The sequence below is a fragment of the Tachyglossus aculeatus genome, chromosome 2 (genome assembly GCF_015852505.1).
Source record: "Tachyglossus aculeatus isolate mTacAcu1 chromosome 2, mTacAcu1.pri, whole genome shotgun sequence".
Classification (NCBI taxonomy): Eukaryota; Metazoa; Chordata; class Mammalia; order Monotremata; family Tachyglossidae; genus Tachyglossus; species Tachyglossus aculeatus.
Genome location: NC_052067.1, coordinates 72,165,330 through 72,185,678, shown reverse-complemented (window position 1 = coordinate 72,185,678; position 20,349 = coordinate 72,165,330). Strand labels below are relative to the sequence as shown.

Sequence of the window (20,349 nt, the reverse complement as noted above, 5' to 3'; positions counted from 1 at the left end):
TGTACATTTATTATACGATTTATCTGAAATGCACCCAATTGCCCTATGGTACAAAACTTATTTCAACACCAACAGAAATCCAGCAGCTAAAATTCTCCTGAGGGATGCCAAAGGCATATTTATTAAGGAATGCCACACCAAAAATATGGAGATCATCAAATAATGGAGTTGGAAGAGATCTGGACAATCACCTGATCTAGTCCTCTGCCTTCAGGCAGATGAATATACAAAGCAGAAGAGATAATTGTCTATTTTCTTGGCAGCTACCCAGAAATACAGCCTCCATATCCTTCCTCAGTAGCCTAGTCCAATGTTTTCTCAAGAAATTATTTTTCACATCTAAGCTTAACCTTCGTATTTATTCCGAGTGTGTGTCAGGGATGGTGGTGAGGGGAGATATCACCTTCCTTCATCCTATTTTTATGGTATTTGTTAAGCGCTTACAATGTGTGAGGCACTGTATTAAGTGTTGGGGAGGATACAAGCAAATCAGGATGGACACGGTCACTGTCTCACTGGGGCTCACAGTTTCAATCCCCATTTTACAGATGAGGTAACTGAGGCACAGAGAAATGATTTGCTCAAGGTCACACAGCAGACAAGTGGTTTAGCTGGGATTAGAACCTATAACCTTCCCAGGCCTTCCCAGACTGAGCCCCTTCTTTCCTCTCCCCCTCGTCCCCCTCTCCATCCCCCCGTCTTACCTCCTTCCCTTCCCCACAGCACCTGTATATATATATATATATATATATGGTTGTACATATTTATTACTCTATTTATTTATTTATTTATTTATTTTACTTGTACATTTCTATCCTATTTATTTTATTTTGTTGGTATGTTTGGTTCTGTTCTCTGTCTCCCCCTTTTAGACTGTGAGCCCACTGTTGGGTAGGGACTGTCTCTATGTGTTGCCAATTTGTACTTCCCAAGCGCTTAGTACGGTGCTCTGCACATAGTAAGCGCTCAATAAATACGATTGATTGATTGATTGATAACCTTCTGACTCCCGGCCCATGCTCTATCCACTAAGCCACATGCCCAATACATAACTGATGGGTGATTTTAGCTATTTACGTCTCCTGCCCAGCTTTCACTTTTCTATCCATGTTCCTCTCTGGTACTGAAAGTATGGGTACCAGGGACTCAGAAACTGGCTCAAGCCACGCTGAGGGACTAAAAAGTAAAATTTACTCACAAACACACAAAACCACAGAGGTTTCCTTGAATCAGAAAAGAAGACTATTTCAGGGAAAAGAATGGATGCCTAAGGGAAAATAACAAAAACAAACAAAAAAAGACCTATGCTAACACAACTCCTTCTGCACCGTTTAGGTTAAACTCTGAAAGTGTCCATTCTCCTCCCAATTCCCTTGACAGCACATGGGCAGGCAGATAAGAGTCTGAAGATAACTTGACCTCAGATCAAAAGGCATTTACATTTGCTTAAAATGTTACTGGAAGAGCAGGATGGAAAGCAGCAACAGTATCTGCATTCCCTGGAATTTTCCCACAGTATTCATCATCATCATCAATCGTATTTACTGAGCACTTACTATGTGCAGAGCACTGTACTAAGCGCTTGGGAAGTACAAATTGGCAACATATAGAGACAGTCCCTACCCAACAGTGGGCTCACAGTCTAAAAGGGGGAGAAGGCTGACAAAACGAAGGCTGACGTATTGGTGATTCTGTAGCGGATATATTAAAGTCCCACCCTATACTAAAATGTGCATCCTGTGTCCAACCATCAACCATTCTGTTGCACATTAGCCTTTAGATATTCCTATTCCACGCCACTGAAGGCAAGGTCACTTCTAGGACAACTGCTTAGGCAGGTGGTTGGTCCAGATTCCTCAAGTGGCTCCAGTAATCAATCAATCAATCGTAAACTAGCCAGGGTCCCTGCTATTCTGAGAAGACATTCTTCTCCCTCAACAAAATGCAGTATGATACCAACTGCTTCAAAACCGACTCAGACTCTTCCAGGTTTCCAGGTATAAGCTGTAAGCTTCTTACAGTCAGGGAATGGGTCTGCCAACTCTGTTGCACTGAACTCTTCCAAGTGCTTGGTAAGCAGCGTGGCTCAGAGGAAAGAGTGCAGGTTTAGGAGTCAGGTCATGGGTCCTAATCTCAGCTCCACCACTTATCAGCTGTGTGACCTTCGGCAAGTCACTTAACTTCTCTGTGCCTCAGTTACCTCATCTGGAAAATGGGGATTAAGACTGTGAGCCCCATGTGGGACAACCTGATTACCTTGTATCTCCCCCAGTGATTAGAACAGTGCTTGGCACATAGTAAGCGCTTAAATATCAAAATTATTATTATTATTATTACAGTAGTCTGCACATAACAAGTGCTCAAATGCCATTGGTTGATCGATTGTATTTCTGGGTGGCATTCAAGGGAATCTGCAGATACCACAGAGAACACTTCAATTCCTCAAATGGGAGGATCTCAAAGCATGAGTCCTTCATCAGACAGAAATGGTCAAGACTTGGAAAATCAAGAAATGGTAAAAGATGTTCTTAGAAACAGATGAACCAACTTTGAATCTAGTTCCACTCAGGCTGAAAACCTCTGTGGAGAAGAACAACATAGATTCTCCACATTGCATGATTTCCTCCTTCTTCAACTGTCACACCTGATTGGTGCCGGTCAATTTGTTTTCCCCAATCTCTTCCTGGGACAGGTACTGGGAAAGTGGAGGAAAATATTATTATTAATGTTACTAATTAAAATAATAATAATGATAATAAATTGCGGTATTTGTTAAGCGCTTACTATGTGCCAGGCTGAGGTGGATACAAGCTAATTGGATTGGACACAGTCACTGTCCCACATGAGGCTCACAGTCTCAATCCCCATTTTACAGATGAGGTAACAGGCACAGAGAAGTGAAATGACTTGTCCAAGGTCACACAGCAGATGCGTGGTAGAGCTGGGATTAGAACCCAGATCCTTCTGACTCTCAGGCCACTGGGCTTTCTATTCACTTCTCTAAATAACACTGGTATCTTGGATGAAATGTGCTGCCATAACACTGGTGAAAATTCAGCAACATCACCAGATTCTCTTGAAATGACCCCAAACGTATAAATGAAGTTATAAAGTCCAAAAAATGTCCCCAGGAGAAAATTAGTGAGGAAGAATCAATGTCCAAGCCATAGAAAAGGAATCACTCCAGAAGAGAAGAGAATTATGCCAAACAGCCTCAACCATCAACATAAGGATAATAAACACCATCTAACCACCTTTACCTACCACAATCAATACTATCAACACCTTGAGGTGGGGAGATTTGAACAGGCATTTGTTCAACTGAAAGTAGGCTGGTAGTTACGTTGTGCTAAGCAAATGATTTTGACAAACAAGTCATCTTACTTGGGAGTTTTAAGAAGTATTTGTTTTAAGAAGGTACTTGGGGAGAAAAGCATTTTAAGTTTAGTCATATTAATTATTAGACACTGTAAAAAGAAACTTATTCTGGAAACTTGCATGCTGAGCAGCAAGAATTCTGGGAAAACGGGAGGAAAAAATGTCTCCTAAACTGCAGCCAATTCCCTCATTGTTCCAGAACCAAGGGGTCTTTGTTCCGATTTTCACACAAAGACTACTGTGGGTAAATTTTACTTATTCTACAACCAAATTCCCATTTAAATGTCTCATGCTGTTCAGCTTTCTTCCTTTAAAATTCCTTTCTGGCTGAGAAGCATACCAAAATCCTGAACAATAAAAGTATGGCAAGCTTCCACCTCTAAACATGCATAGCTAGCGTTCAATCACAGGGCGCAAAGAACTCTCTAAAATCCCCTCAAACCCGTTTGCAGGTGTCTCTACCAGTGATGTGTCAAACGCTGAAAACCTACCAAATTCAATTAACTGCCGTATAATCGGTCCTTTACACTAAACATTGATGAAGTTGATTCATTTTATGTAACAATGCAGAGCAAGAATAGACTGCAGCAACAACAACTGAGACAGCTCTCTGGGCCTGTAATTGCCTGGAAATTATTTATGACACCAGTGGTAAGATAAATAGTCGCAGCACTGTGTGTATGTAAAGTGGGTTCCCGATGGTTAGAACCCAAACTACGTGCCTATTTTATATGTTGATGGAACTGCAGTTACTGCAGAGGCTGTGAAGTAAACAGAAAACATCAAGGATAAAAAAGCAAGGATACGTCTCCTTTCTAAAAAGGTACGTGACAGGAGAGTCATGCTCTGTAGAATAGACAACCAGGAACAATGAGCTCACGACAGTTCTGAATTTTAATTACTGGAAGTATTCCAGCGTTTGTTTGCTAGATTATTTTGGCCCAGTGACATCTAGACTGTGACCCCTTCTAGACTGTGAGCCCGCTGTTGGGTAGGGATCGTCCCTATATGTTGCCTACTTGTACTTCCCAAGTGTTTAGTACGGTGCTCTGCACACAGTAAGTGCTCAATAAATACGACTGATTGAATGAATGAATAAATCTAAATTATCTTGTAGGTACCAATAGAGCAGTTACTGGTAAAATGAAATTAAGAGGTGAACCGCAAGATGATAATCTATTTTTTTTTAAGGTATTTGTTAAGCACTTACTATGTGACAGGCACTGTGCTAAGAGCTGGGGTCAATCCGAGCTAGTCAGGTTGGACACAATCCATGTCCCATGTGGGGCTGTCTTAATCCCCACTTTACAGATGAGCTAACTGAGGCACAGAGGAGTGACTTGTTCAAGATCACAGAGCAGATAGGTGGAGCTAGGATTAGAACCCGGACCTTCTGACTCCGAGGCCTGGGCGCTATCCACTAGGCCAACCCGCTTCCCACTAGTTAAGTCCTAAACATGAATCGCAAGAACTTTTTTAGTCTCTGATCCCCAAACTGTAAGAAGTATTCCCTGAACTGCTTTAGATGTAAAACAGCACAAATCAACAATCATGGAAACTTGTACTGCACCAGACCGTGGAAAGCCTTCACACAGGGGATAACCAGCTGAAACTTGCACTTTGATAAAGCTATAATAGTAGTGCTTATTAAGTGTTTACTGTATACAGAGCACTGTACTAGACACGGTCCTTGGACCTCGAGTTGGGAGGCTCAAAATCTAAAAAAACAGAAGTTGGGAGAGGGTCCTGGTGACACACACATAATGGAGAGATGAAACAAACCACTAAAGCAATAGAGAGACAAAAAAAAAGACCTGTAGAGTACTGCGGCCTGAGGAGCAGAATTTCTGGTAACCCTTAAGGAAAAAGTCAGTTGAGAATCTGTTAGAGATGAACAGGATTTGAAGAAAAATAATCATTTTCATCACAGATCTAGGAAAGTCAAAGGTCCCCAATGTCTAAAACCAGTTTATTAGCTTTTCCAGATGCCTGCTGTGTGATCTTGGGTGAGTCACTTAATTTCTCTGTGCCTCAGTTTCTTCATTTGTAAAATTGAGATGAAGTACCTGTCCCTCATATGGGACAGGGATTGTGCCAGACCTCATTATTTTGGATCTACTCCAGGGTAACGCAGTGCATGATACACAATAGGTGTTTAACAAATACCACAATTACCATTAGATGAACTTTTGATTGCTTCTTTCCTAAAAAAGGTGAAACTGAAGTTACTGCAGCTGTTACACTACAAGGTCTTAGAGCCCTTTTTGAAGTGGAGCCCTATCTTGCTGCTGACCCCTCACCCACATCCAACCTATGGCCTGATTCACTTTCCCTCCTCAAATATTACTCTTCCCCACTTCAAAGCCTTATTGAAGGCACATCTCCTCGAAGAAGCTTTCTCTTAGCATCCCCTTTCCTCTTTTCCCACTCCCTTCTGGGTTGCCCCACCTTGCTCCCTTTGTTATTATTCCCTCCCAGTCCCACAGCATTTATGTACATATCTATCATTTATTTATTTATATTAATGTCTGCCTCCCCTGCTCTGGACTGTAAACTCATTGTCAGCAGGGAATGTGTCTGTTTATTGTTGTACTGTACTCCTCCAAGCGCTTAGTACAGTTGTTTTGGACATGGTAAGCTCTCAAAAAAACAGACTAACTGTATGAATACAGTTTCTTCCTGGAATAAAAGAGAAGGGGACAAATGAAAGTCTGAAACTTTTTTTTCTTGATATGACTTGCTTTCCATTTCTAAAACCATTTTGTTAAGACATCTGCAGAAGTGAACATGTAAATTTAGAGACTCTCTCCATTCCTAGCAATTGCAATCCAACCTGACTAGCTTGGATTGACCCCAGCTCTTAGCACAGTGCCTGTCACATAGTAAGTGCTTAACAAATACCATAAAAAAAAAGTAGATTGGTATCTTGTGGTTCACCTCTTAATTTCATTTTACCAGTAACTGCTCTATTGGTACCTACAGGATAATTTAGATTCATTCATTCGTTCATTCAATCATATTTATTGAGGTAGGAATGAAACCCGAATTCAGCAACCTGCATACATTAAAGATTAAAAAAAAAAAACTTGGCAGATCTCCATCAACAGCAGCTTTTTATATCAATCACTTTAAGAATCACAACTTAAACAGAGAAAAGAGACATTCCTAGGACCAGGAAAAATTCACTTAAATTCACCCCTTGAAAGCAGAGGTAATAATGTAGTATTCCTGAATGCCTTCCCACCAGCCTGGAGTCTTATTCTGAGGATGTCCCAGTACCCAGTCTCAGGCTAATTGTGACTAGTCACATACCCGCAAACCCAAAGGGCTCTCCCTTGGGATAAATCATTAACTTTCAAACAGGCAGGACTTAAAAGGCTGCCTTAACATTTGTTCCCAATGCTAATTTAAGTATGCAAACCCCTTGAAACTGAAGTTAGCCTGCTGGCCTACTCTGTAGTGTGAAATGGTAAAAAGGGTATTCCAAGTTTGAATGTATCTTTGCAACAGAGCATCTACCAAGTCCTTCAGAACCATGCATTCAGATGTCCTGTCCAGTTCGCTTTTACATCCTCAATACACAACTCTCTAGTGTTGGGGAGATTATGTAATTCTAAATTCTCTAAGGATGCTGCCACTTAGCCTTTTAAAAATATATATACTTGAATTTATTAGACAAAAAAATGTCTATATGTGAGACAACAACTCGGCCATTTAAATGGGGACTGTAGTTTTTGCAATGTCCCAGAAGGGTTGAACTTCCAAATGCCTTCAAGATAAGCCTCTGAAACTCATTCCCTCCTAATACAAAAATAAGAAATCATACAAATAGCATTTCACCTTCTAATCCTCTCTGCACTGGAGTACCACTGACACACCACCGATTGATTCCACTCAAGCGCAGAGCCATTTCAGCAGCCTAATGAAAGGAGACAGAAAAGAGAAAGTGTAGACAGAGAAACAATGAATTCAGAAAGAAGCTTGTTCCCTGAAATAACTTCAGAAAATATGCGGCAGTTTTGACAAAGCTGATATTAGGGACCGCCAATTTTAAGAGGGTGCAGTAATAATGATAATGATAATAATAACAATAATGACTATTGTGGTATTTGTTAAGTACTGATTATGTGCCAAGCCCCTTACTGAGCGCTGGGATAAATACAAGATAATAAGACAAGACATAGTCCCTGTCCCACCTAGGGCTCACAGGCTAAGGAGAGGTCATGGAAGAAGTAAGGAGGCAAAAACCTGATTTGTTTGGGGTCAGAATTAAAGCTTAAATTATTCTCCTACTATCTTTATATTCTTTTTCTTACTCCAGCTTCCACTAAATAATTTGCTTGCTTCTGGTGTATTTTTCCAAGTGTCTAGTAAAGTGCGCTGCACGTATTAGGTACCACTTTTCGACTGTATGCTTACTGTGGTCAGGGAATGTGTCTACTAACGCTTTTATATTGTACTCTCCCAATGGCTTAGTACAGTGCTATGCACACAGTAAGAGCTCATTAAATGCAATTGATGGATTGATTAATTGATCTTAGCACTTGCCCTGGGGTTAGCTAACACAAAATCTGCTCTGCGCAGATTACTCAAGCTCCTTCCTCAAAACCAGAGCTGTCTCTGTCTCTCTCTGTCTCTTGCTATATTTAAGTCTGACACTCTAGGTTAGATATTCGGTCTCCAATTCCGTTGAGATTATTCCTACTGGTCATAATATTCCAAATAAATCAGTATACCAAATAAGAGAAGAGTATAACTACTCACCCAAACCAAAAACTGACCCATAAATCACAACAGTGCTCTAACACTGTCATATTTTGTTTCCATTTTGTCTCGCTAAGGCTGAATAACTAAAAGCAATTGTCAGCCTTGGTCAACGCTGCTAGAATCTACCTAAAGGTCTGCCACAGTTGACAGAGGGCAGGATTTTTCTCTTTATTTCATTGCAGGCTGACGTTTTGCTGAAATCTACTGAGCACTGTAAGGAACATGACTCATGTCTTTAAATCATCGGTGGGGACGCTACTGAAAAGATTTCAAATTGCCTTGCAGTTCTCCTCCTGAAATACCCCAAAAAGGAAAATATACAATAATACTGGGATACTTCTCCAAACTCCCATTAAAAAGCTTTGTTTTCTGGCACTTTACTGACTGGGTATGCTCTGCTGGCACTTCTGCTATCTCCACTACAAGAACAATCAGGGTCAAGTGAACCCCTAGGGATCCACTCTGGTCCTAAGCAGGAGGCGTGAAGAAGGAGGTGAGTTCAGTCAAGCTGCATGGGATGTCCTAAAGCCACTTGCATGATCTCTTTCTAGGGAATCCTAGCAAGGATAATGATAATAATGATGTTGTTACTTGTTATATTGCCAACTTGTACTTCCCAAGCGCTTAGTACAGTGGTCTGCACACAGTAAGTGCTCAATAAATACGACTGATTAAGTGCTTACTTTGTTCCAAGCAGTAAGGGGTAGACAACAGGGAAGGCACAAGAAGACTGTGGGCCCACGTGGCTTAGTGGCAAGAGCAGGGGCTTGGGAGTCAGAGGTTGTGGGTTCTAATCCCTGCTCTGCCACGTGTCTGCTGTGCGACCTTGGGCAAGCCACTTAACTTCTCTGTGCCTCAGTTACCTCACTGTAACATGGAGATTAAGTCTGTGAGCCCCACGTGGGACAACCTGATTGCCTTGTAGCTACCCCAGCGCTTAGAACAGTGCTTGGCACATAGTAAGCGCTTAACAAATATCATTATTATTATTATTATTGTTGTTGTTATTATTATGGACAGGGACCATGACCAACCCGATTTGCTTGTACCCTTCCCAGCACTTAATACTGAGCCTGGCACATAGGAAGCAATTACCATATACCACAATTTATTATTATTGTTATTATAATCATTATTACTAAGACTTTTGCCAACATGATTAGCAAACAGTCACTGCTCTTCAAACAGCTTCAGTGCCTAAAATGGGCACGATTACCAGAGGCTGAACCAAGAGCTGAACTTCAGCATGGCCAGGATTCAACTTATCAGTGAGTTCTTCTTCCCTGTGGCCATTCTCCATGAGCTGACAGGCTTCTAGAAGTTAATTCCTAATTACGCGGCTCTCATTAACCCTCTGGGTGACCCACCCACTGCCTCCTCCCGGAAATGGAAACTGTGAGTAGCTGGTACCTTCCCCTCCCCTGGCATACCGACAAACAGAACTTTAACCGGATATTATTTTTGAAAGGCAACCCAAGAGGGACACGGTAGGGAAGAAATGGTAGTTGTTTGAAAATTAAATGCCGGGCAAGCCAGGCCCCAGAGCTGTTCCACGGGTTTCTTACTTTGGCAGTGGTGCACTCTACCATCTGGGCTTCGTCGAGGCAGATCCTCCACCACTCCACTGCCACCAGAGGACTGGGGGTGGCCATGTATCGCTTCTGATTCCGGAAGCGACGCCCGTCTTCACTATTGCTGTGGGGGATGTCCACGTAGTTCAGTTCTGACCGGAGGACGTCATACGTGGTGATCACGATATCCTGCTCGGCCAACACGTGAGGCTGTAGGAAGCCATGTTTCTTCACCCCTTGGTATACCTGCATTCAAAATAATCAGCATTAAGACGAATACTATACTCGGACTTCCTAATGAGAACGGCGGTACATTTTAGCTTTTCAACTACATTCATGTTTTTTGCGAGAATGTTTAAGAGTTGCGGAGACAACTCAAATATTTAAGTCGAATTTCACAATGTGAAACAAACTTCTATGTCCCAGGATTTATATATGATCTTCAGAGGACTTACAAAACAGAAGGCAAAATCCCTATTGGGATCCTAGTCCCTTTCCCCTAGGTGCTATCTCTAGCAAACCTCCCTCCCCGAGCAGAAAAGAGCAGTAGCGGGATATCTTAAAGCAATACTTTTATCATAATTAAAATTAGAGCTCCTGCAGCACGTGCTGCATTAGCCAGCTTTGGGCCAGGCAAGAATACGGGGCCTCTGACTTCCAGTATAGAAGCACTGAGAAGTGGTTCCTTCTCATGTTCAATTGGAACTTTACAATGGAAAAAAAGAAAACAAATTCCCCAGATTAGGGGTGTCAGCTTTAAATTTTAAGGACATGGACATCAATCAATCAATCAATGGTATTTCCCGAGCACTTACTGGGTGCAGAGCACTGTAGAAAGTGCTTAACATACTAGGGTTGGGAGTAAGGTAAAAAAAAATGACAATGGTGGACAAACACAAACAAATACTCACACAAACACACATGGGGTCAGGTAGGTGTACAGGCAGCCATGCACACACCAACACATACACAAAAGTCATGGATCCGGTCACGCAGACATGCACACACAATCAGGGAAATGGCAGCGTACGTACACATACCAGGTGGTGAGGGGAAATCATCAATACATCCAGGGCTGGGAGAACACTTACGGAAAGATGTTAAAGCTTGCTGGTCTACCCATTCTCCACTTAAGGCCAGTACGGTCCTGAATGCCCATTTCCTGCTAGAGGATGACTCCCAAATCTCCCTCTCCATCTCTGACTTCTCTCCTCTCTGATTTCTCTCCATGGAAGTTGTTCAGGAAGCTCAAACTCCACAGGTCCAAAATAGAACTCTTTCCACCTTCTCATCTCCAGAATTCAGCCCAACTTCTCCATTCAAATTGCTACCCCACTGGTCTAAGTACTTGTCCTATCCTGCCTCGAGTAGTGCAACCTCCTCGCTGACCTCCCTGCCTCACTCATCGCTGTGGCCTCTATCATACCTCTAAAATGCATTCTGCACACATCTCCCCTCCTCAATACCTACAATGGCTGTCCATCCATCTAACATCAAGCAGAAATTCCTCACCATCAGCTTTAAGGAACTCAAATCAGCTCTCTCTACCCAACCGACTTATCCACTCCCCTTCCACTACGACCAGCCCACACACTTCACTCCTCCAACAGCCTACTCACTAGGCCTCGTTTACCTCCCTTGCAATCAGTCCTTTTGCCTGTAACCTCCTTCCTGTAACTCTCTCCCCCTCCTCATTCAGGAGACTACTTCACCCCATCTTTAAGGGTCTATTAAAAGCATATCTCCCCTAGGAAGTCTTCCTTCACTAACCTCTCATCCTTCCCAATTTATTTTCTCTTCCTATGTCAGCTGTGTACTTGAGTCTGTGCCCCGTTAGCACTGAGGTACACTCCCCACCCTCAATCTCCAGAGCATTTATGCCCATGTCCTTGATAGTGACAATGATACTGGTATTTGATAAGCACTTATGAGCCAAAAATTGTAGTAAATACTGAGAAAGATACAAAATAATATCGGACCCAATTCCAGACCCACAGAGTTCTCAGTCTATGGAGGAAGGAGAACTGGTATTGATGAGGAAACTGAGGCACAGAGAAGTTAAGTGACTTGCCCAGGGTCACAAAGCAGGCCAGTGGCAGAGTCAGGATTACAACGCACATCCTCTGAGTCTCAGGGCTATGCTCTTTCCACTAGGCCATGTTGTTTCTTATCCTTATACTCAGCTACTTTCCCTCAACTAGTACTTTATTCTAATGTCTGTCTACCTGATCTGGTTATAACCTACTTCAGGGCAGGGACTACGCCTCTTTATTCCTAGTTCAGTGCTCTTCACAGCTGAGGCTCTCAATAAACATCACTGATTGAGGCTAAGGCAACAGAGACTCATCCCCATATGTCCCGAAGCAGGTCCAACATCTGGCCAACCCCCTTTGTACTGAAAGGGGTGGCACAGGGTGGGCAACTGCCCGTTCCAATTCCAAGGAGGGCAACGGCTCCTCCTGCACATACCACCCCTCAAAACCCAACCAGGGTTGCATCAGGCAATCCAATATGACTTTCAATAATAACTGCAATTGATGGAGCATGGAATCGAATGCACAAACATGGGTTTATTTCTAATTGATATACATGTGTCCTCTTCAATCCCTTGACATGCAATACTAACCTTCCCCTGTGCCCACCCAAATATAGTTCCAGACGATAAAACTGCAAAAGGAGCTATATTGGTAGGGATTCAGAAAGAGCAGGGTATGTCTACTGACATCAGGTTAAAAAGCTTTCTTTGGTGATTTCTTTATTTATACTGTTTGTCTTCCCTATTAGACTGGAAGCTGCTTGTGGGCAAGAGAACAAGCCTATCAACCCTGTGATACTGTTCTCCACCAAGCTCTTAGTACAGTACTCTGCACACATGAAGTGCTCAATAAATACCACTGACTGAGATTGCTAAGGAAAGGAAAACTGCATTTATAGCCACAAAAAATATATCTAGAATCCAATTAAACTTTTCTACTGGAGCACAATCATTTCAGAGTGCCAAATGCTATACTTTACTGTTTTAAGTCTCTTGGTTAAAAAAAATAAACAAGAGAATTTTGAGAAGGAAATGTCCCTTTTTAGTAGAATGTAAAGACTTGCACGAGGCAAAAATGTCTCTGACAAAAGCTATAGTATTCTGGATTAGTAAATATGCCCATCTTGCATGCATTCACTTGTGTAATAGTAATAATTATGGTTTTTGTTAGCTATGTGCCAAGCACTGTTCTAAGAGCTGGGGTAGATACAAGGTAATCAGATTGTCCCACGTGGGGCTCACAGTCTTAATCCCCATTTTACAGATGAAAACTGAGGCACAGAGAAGTTAAGTGGCTTGCCCAAAGTCACACAGCTGATAAGTGGCAGAGCTGGAATTAGAACCCATGACCTTTGACTCCCAAGCCCATTCTCTTTCCACTAAGCCACGCTGCTGTGGCTATCTTTCAGTCTAACAAGGAATTTGATATGCACTGAATTCTTAAGGACCATTATATATGCACCATTACAACTCAAATACTTTTGCTGCCTGTATTGTTTCTAACATCCTTATTCATTCTAACATGACAATTTTCTAAACCAAGTACTTTTAGAGGAAAGTATGAATATGCTAGCTAAGATTTTGGCTCCCTAAAAGGGTTCCAAAGAGGATCAATAAATATGAAAAAACAGGTGTACTCTTAACAGGGGGGGAAAAAAATACTGTGTAAAAACCTACTTAAAATGTTAAAAAAATATTTTATTAACTGTCATTTTAGCAGCAAAACCCTTCTTTCACTTTTACACGTCCTTAAAATCTCTCAGGTGTAAGACAAGTCAAGGAAAAATAATAAACTTCTCATTGAAATGCACAAAATGCTAATCTAAACAAAAGTGCTATTTCATCTTATTTCACTGTGCCTCGTTCTCCTCACCGTGCCTTGTTCTCGCCTATCCCGCCGTCGACCCACGGCCCACGTCATCCCCCAGGCCTGGAATGCCCTCCCTCCCAACATCCGCCAAGCTAGCTCTCTTCCTCCCTTCAAGGCCCTACTGAGAGCTCACCTCCTCCAGGAGGCCTTCCCAGACGGAGCCCCCTTTTTCCTCTCTCCCTCATCCCCCTCTCCATCCCCCCATCTTACCTCCTTCCCTTCACCACAGCACCTGTAAATATGTATATATGCTTATACATATTTATTACTCTACTTATTTATTTATTTTACTTGTACATACCTATTCTATTTATTTTATTTTGTTAATATGTTTGGTTTTGTTCTCTGTCTCCCCCTTCTAGACTGTGAGCCCACTGTTGGGTAGGGACTGTCTCTATGTGTTGCCAACATGTACTTCCCAAGCTTAGTACAGTGCTCTGCACACAGTAAGCGCTCAATAAATACGACTGATTGATTGATTGATTGATTGATCTTATTTATCCAAAGAACGTGAAGTGGAGAATCAAGAAACTTTGGGAATTTTGAAGACACGGACAAACTCAATGTGTAAGATAAACCAACACTGCCTTCAATTATAAATATACGCTCTCTAAAGCCAGCAATCACATCATTTCCTCAGTTAAATACACCCAATATCACCAGTTCCCTCTCCCTTCTTATATTCTCAGATTGACAGTCCCTTGATGAATAGGAACCATGTCTAATTCTCAAGTCCATACGTTTTTTCTGCCCTTCAGTGCTCTGCACAAAGTCCTTCATAAATACTGTTGCTATTACTACTACAGCCATTCATTTAAGTGCACTGGTTACAACTCTGAAAATGAGAGAAAGACAAGCAAGTGTTCTCACGCCTCGGAAGACAAAATTGTTTTTACCAAGACATGCAGAGACGATGACCTCACGTGCCTGTTGATCTCATCTACCCACTGGTGGCAAATGGAGCTTGGAGAGATGATCAGAGTTGCTCCCGTGGACACTGGTTTCATTGCAACGAGACAGTGGGGACAGTAAAAGGGCTTGACGTTCAAATGTTCCTCTTGGTAGTTCACACAGTCCGCATGCTGCCATAAGTGACAGTTCAAGCACTGCACTCGTGCTTTATAGTCCACGAGGCCAAGGTCACCACAGATGCATTCAAAACGATAGTCAGACGGTTGGAATGGGCATACGGAAATGACACTTGGCACTCCGCTGCTCACATGGATCTGGGATTCTACATCCCTATTCTTGAGTCTACTTTCTTGTTGGACTTTTGTTTCCTGAGAATCTGGGGCAGCACCAGTGCTGGGAAGACGGGCGTGCATATCGGCGGGGCTTAAACCTTCGGCTCTGGGCTTATTCCCACATTGCTTCAGCTTTTCCATCAATCTTTGTTGGGCCCTGGTGACGACACAGTAGTCATGCTCTTTAAAGGTGATGTCTAGGTGCAAGGCTATATTAAGATTCCTTTTTGAAGTTGTGTCTTGAGCCCCTGGTTCTTTGGAGTCCTTTTCATCTTCAGGAGAGGGCCTCTTCTGAGTATTTCCAGGAAACTTTGTGATCTATGAAAATGAAAAACATCAGATCTGTTATTTTTAAAACTGATGGCCTATTCTGAGGGAGGAAGGTTTTTTTTTTCTTTTTTTAAAGAAGAAGATGGGAAAAAGGAAGAAAAACTAGAATTGAGTATCTCTGAGTATGGAAAAAAAATAGGACAAAATACCCAAGCCTGTAGCATAAGCAACTAACCAAACAATGGTATTTATTGAGTGCTTACTGTGTGCAGAGCACTGTACTAAGCACTGGGGAGAGTACAATATAACAGAATATAGTCACGTTCCCTGAAGAGGGAAAAGGGAATGAAATTCATTGTCACTCTACCCAGCGCTTAGAACAGTGCATTGCACATAGTAAGCACTTAACAAATACCAGCATTATTATTATTATTAATCAGGAGAATTTGTAATTAAAACAAAGAGATTGCTTTAACTGGAAATTTAAAAGCTCAATCCTTGCAGTAAGAACATTCACTGTTTAGCAAAAAAGCAAGGAAACCCTGAAAGGATTGACAGTGTACACTTTCCCTGTTAATTCCCCAAAGAAGATTCAGAATTCACAAACAGCATTAAGTGGTTTATCCACCCCAGCGCTTAGTACAGTGCTTGGCACATACTAGGCGCTTAACAAATACCACAGTTATTATTATTATTATTACAGTGACTTTGGTTAGAAGGTAGGAAGCTTCTTGATCATTGGCCCCCTGGAATCATTTTAATTCTTATTCGCTTTACCTGTTTTTTGGTTTTTTCTCGCCTCTGCTTCTCCGTGTAATTCTTTCCCAGCTTAAAAGATCCGGCCAAGCCATGACCTTTGACTTGTTCCACTACATGCTCCGCAATCAACTTTTCCAAAGTTCTCTTGAGAAGCCGTCGGTTTTTCTGTACATCATACCTGTATATGGTACTGATGTACTTAAAGATGGCAATGATGGACACTCCTTTCTTCACACTGATTTCTTTCACCGCTGTTAGTATCATCACTCTCAAACCTACATGCAAAAATACAGATGCTCAGGTTATCCTCACAAGGAACTGAGAGTAGTGAAGATCGATTTATAGGCTTACTGTAGGCTTGCTAATTGCAAGAAGTATAAGAAGCATTTGAAAAGAAAAATAGGCTTTCAACACAATAAGTGATTATTTAAATGCTCAACTGTACTGACAGCGATCCCGCTCATACTCATCTTGCAATCCATCAGTTTTCCAACATGAAAACTTGAACTTGCCTGGTTAAAATTATATCTATTTTGAAGGAATAAAAAGATTTCTCACTTTTAAATTCAAAACAAAAGATATGTACTCATAGTAACATACCCCAAACTATCTTTCAACTCAAGTTCTACGCCACAGAAAGACAGAAGGAAACCAGATCAAGATGGTGCAAAAATGAAGCCAATCTCAAGTTTCTAAAGGAAACAGTTTCTTAAAGATGAAATCAGATCAGTGTGTATTAATCACTCACGGATATTTGAATTCTGGCAAGAATAGTCACCATGAAGAACAAAGGGAGGATTCCCCAGAAGGAGTTTCAAAATATACCATAAAAAACACTGAAAATGTATACCTCTGTAATCTCAGAAAACAAAACAAAAAACAAAAACCCAACTAGTCTCCATGAATACTTACTGGGGTATTGCATTTTTTCCTTTGATTTTAATTCCACTTTCTTTGCATTATTCCTTTTGCTTCCTTCAGTAGGTTGTGGTGGAATGAAATAATTCACCAATTTGCCCTAAAATAAAACAACATTCAGTCATTACATAATAAACTTGGTCCTGATCCTCTTTTTAATACGATCAAGCTTTTCAATTAGAAGATAACTATCACTGGGCGAGGAGATGTGTAATGCTGTAACGAACCAATTGCAGAAAATGGAAGCTCTTGCTTTAAAGCAAAGCTCATAATAAAGCCATTTTCTGTAATGGTGACTATTTTAAAAAGACAATAATAAGTCCAATACATATTATCCCAGAAGAGTTGAGATTATCATACCACACAAAGTAATAGCCCAAATTGACCATCAGCTCTATAATGGAAATAGTTAAAACACCAAAATAACCAATATAATTAGAAAAGACAAGAAAAACAGATTTTTGTTCATCCATCACAAAAGATAAGATGAAGATCAAATGCTTGGTGTTTTCTAGGAGGAGAAGACTATAATGCCAATAAGAGCTGCACTAAGTCTTCATGGTTGGCTGAACTGAATTAATCTCGTCAGGCTGTTGCAACCCATGGCATAGACCAAACAATCAATCAGTGGCATTTATCGAGTGCTTAATGTATACAGAGCAATGTATTAAGTGCTTCGGAAGGCATCCATGCCAGAAAGTGGCACCTCAGCCAATCTGCTTCACCCACTGGTTCCTTGACTCAAACACCTCCATTTCAGGGTGGATGCTATTAACCTTTCAAATAACCTTGGAGTCAGTTTCAATAACAAAAAAGTTTCACCTAATTTGGTCACTGAATCTCTAGCCTCGCAGCATATTCGAGGCTTAGGTTGCAGAGTCAAAAAATGTTCAAAACATGTTACCTGCCCTGGCCTCAATTTCTTCCATGCCTTTAAAAGTTCTACACAGAGGCACCAACTTTTTGATTTGAGCACCCAACAAACAGGGCACTAAGAGGAAGAAGAGAGAGGGAAGAAAAAGAAGAAGTGAAAGAATACAGGGAAGTAGAAAGGGGAAAGGGAGAAAGAAAGAGAAGAGAGAAATGGAGAGGAGAGGAAGGAAAAGGTACATATCAGGTACACCCAACAAAAAGTGGTACAATTTATCTCACCCTCACCTCAAATTCCTGTGAGGAGTGGCCATCCATCCACCTTTCTCCTGCATGGGCGGCCTGGGGATCTGATTTCCTTTTTTTTTATATGATATTTGTTAAGTGCTTACTCTGTGCCTGACACTGTTCTAAGAACTGCGGTACGGTGGATGTTATTAACCTTTCAAATAACCTTGGAGTCAGTTTCAGTAACAAAAAAGTTTCACCGAATTTGGTCACTGAATCTCTAGCCTCGCAGCATATTCGACGCTTAGGTTGCAGAGTCAAAAAATGTTCAAAACATGTTACCTGCCCTAGCCTCAATTCCTTCCATGTCTTTAAAAGTTCTACACAGAGGCACCAACTTTTTTGATTTGAGCATGGGAGCGGGGCACTAAGAGGAAGAAGAGAGAGGGAAGAAAAAGAAGAAGTGAAAGAATACAGGGAAGTAGAAAGGGGAAGGGAAGAAAGAAAGAGAAGAGAGAAATGGAGAGGAGAGGAAGGAAAAGGTACATATCAGGTACACCCAACAAAAAGTGGTACAATTTATCTCACCCTCACCTCAAATTCCTGTGAGGGGTGGCCATCCATCCACCTTTCTCCTGCATGGGCGGCCTGGGGCTCTGATTTCCTTTTTTTTTTATATGATATTTGTTAAGTGCTTACTCTGTGCCTGACACTGTTCTAAGAACTGCGGTAGGGTGGATGTTATTAACCTTTCAAATAACCTTGGAGTCGTTTCAATAACAAAAAAGTTTCACCTAATTTGGTCACTGAATCTCTAGCCTCGCAGCATATTCGAGGCTTAGGTTGCAGAGTCAAAAAATGTTCAAAACATGTTACCTGCCCTGGCCTCAATTCCTTCCATGTCTTTAAAAGTTCTACACAGAGGCACCAACTTTTTTGATTTGAGCATGGGAGCGGGGCACTAAGAGGAAGAAGAGAGAGGGAAGAAAAAGAAGTAGTGAAAGAATACAGGGAAGTAGAAAGGGGAAGGGAAGAAAGAAAGAGAAGAGAGAAATGGAGAGGAGAGGAAGGAAAAGGTACATATCAGGTACACCCTTGTTGGGTGGTACAATTTATCTCACCCTCACCTCCAATTCCTGTGAGGAGTGGCCATTCATCCACCTTTCTCCTGCATGGGCGGCCTGGGGCTCTGATTTCCTTTTTTTTTTATATGATATTTGTTAAGTGCTTACTCTGTGCCTGACACTGTTCTAAGAACTGCGGTACATACAAGGTAGTCAGGTTGGACACTGTCCGTGTCCACGTGGGGTTCACAATCTTAATCCCCATTTTATAGACCAGGCAACTGAGACACAGAGAAGTGAAATGACTTGCCCTAGGTCACCCAACAGACAAGTGGCGGAGCCGGGACTAGAACCAAGGTCCTTCTGACTATCAGGCCTGAGAGCTACCCACCAGGCCACGCTGTGTTTTCTACTGTTGTAAGAACAGCCTCAGTCTGCTGCCACTCGTCCTTACTCAAGGGCAACAATGGTTATGTGAGCCCTATGGACCCCCTAAATTAAGTAGGAAAGAGGAGAATGGGGGGGGAAAGTATGTAGACAGGCCCTCCTCCCGGGACTCCAGGATGACAAGAACCCGAGAAGCAGTGCCCTCTTCCTTTACACTGCTAAATACATCTGCTGGACTTTATCCTTTTGGTCCTTTTAGACTGTGAGCCCACTGTTGGGTAGGAACCGTCTCTATGTGTTGCCAACTTGTACTTCCCAAGCACTTAGTACAGTGTTCTGCACACAATAAGCGCTCAATAAATACGATTGATGATGATGATCAGCGGCCACTCTTGTGTCCAGATCCAGGGACCGTGGGGTGAGGGAGGCATCCCTTTCTTCGGCATTCATGTGGGGGACCCATTCCCTTCTTTGTCCACGGTGGCTCCTGCTCGGCAGGACAGTTCTCGGTGCCAATGTTGCTTGCTGACTGTGGCAGTGGTGGTATGCCAGACCAACAGGAGGAGGAAGCTCCCCCTGATTGGCTCTGGGGAAGGAAACAGCTAGCCCTGTCAGGCACGAGAGCACCCCAGGCTCACCCCGCAGCCAAGTAAAAATGAGAGGAGTCCCATAGGTTGTCAGCGTAAAGGCCATACCCTGCCATATCTTGTTTTCAACTCTTGATCCCAATGTCTGGCTACCCTTCCTGCCCAAAAAGCTGGGGGGGGCGGGAACTAATAGCTGACAGACCACCACTCTCCCCAACTTCGAAGCATTACAGAAAGCATACCTCCTCCACGAAGTCTTCCTTGACGAACCTCTCATTTTCTCACTCTATTCACCCGACCCTTTGCATCACCTATGCCATTTGGATCTATACCTCTTAAGCACTTTGATATTCACCCCACCCCCAGCACTTACATACATATCGTCACACTCTCCTGCTCCC

General features: G+C 42.1%; 1 protein-coding gene across 2 annotated transcripts in view; it reads right to left on the bottom strand.

Annotated features, from left to right (window-relative positions):
* SHPRH (SNF2 histone linker PHD RING helicase) overlaps positions 1-20,349 on the bottom strand; it is a 171,384-nt gene that overhangs the window by 86,303 nt on the left and 64,732 nt on the right. For both annotated transcript variants that reach the window (XM_038762901.1, XM_038762893.1), the window contains exons 7-11: positions 16,807-16,912; positions 15,913-16,169; positions 14,518-15,183; positions 9,711-9,962; positions 7,219-7,297 (exon numbers count right to left, since the gene is read on the bottom strand). In XM_038762901.1, coding sequence (XP_038618829.1) covers positions 7,219-7,297; positions 9,711-9,962; positions 14,518-15,183; positions 15,913-16,169; positions 16,807-16,912 — 1,360 coding nt within the window. The remainder of the gene's footprint in view (positions 1-7,218; positions 7,298-9,710; positions 9,963-14,517; positions 15,184-15,912; positions 16,170-16,806; positions 16,913-20,349) is intronic.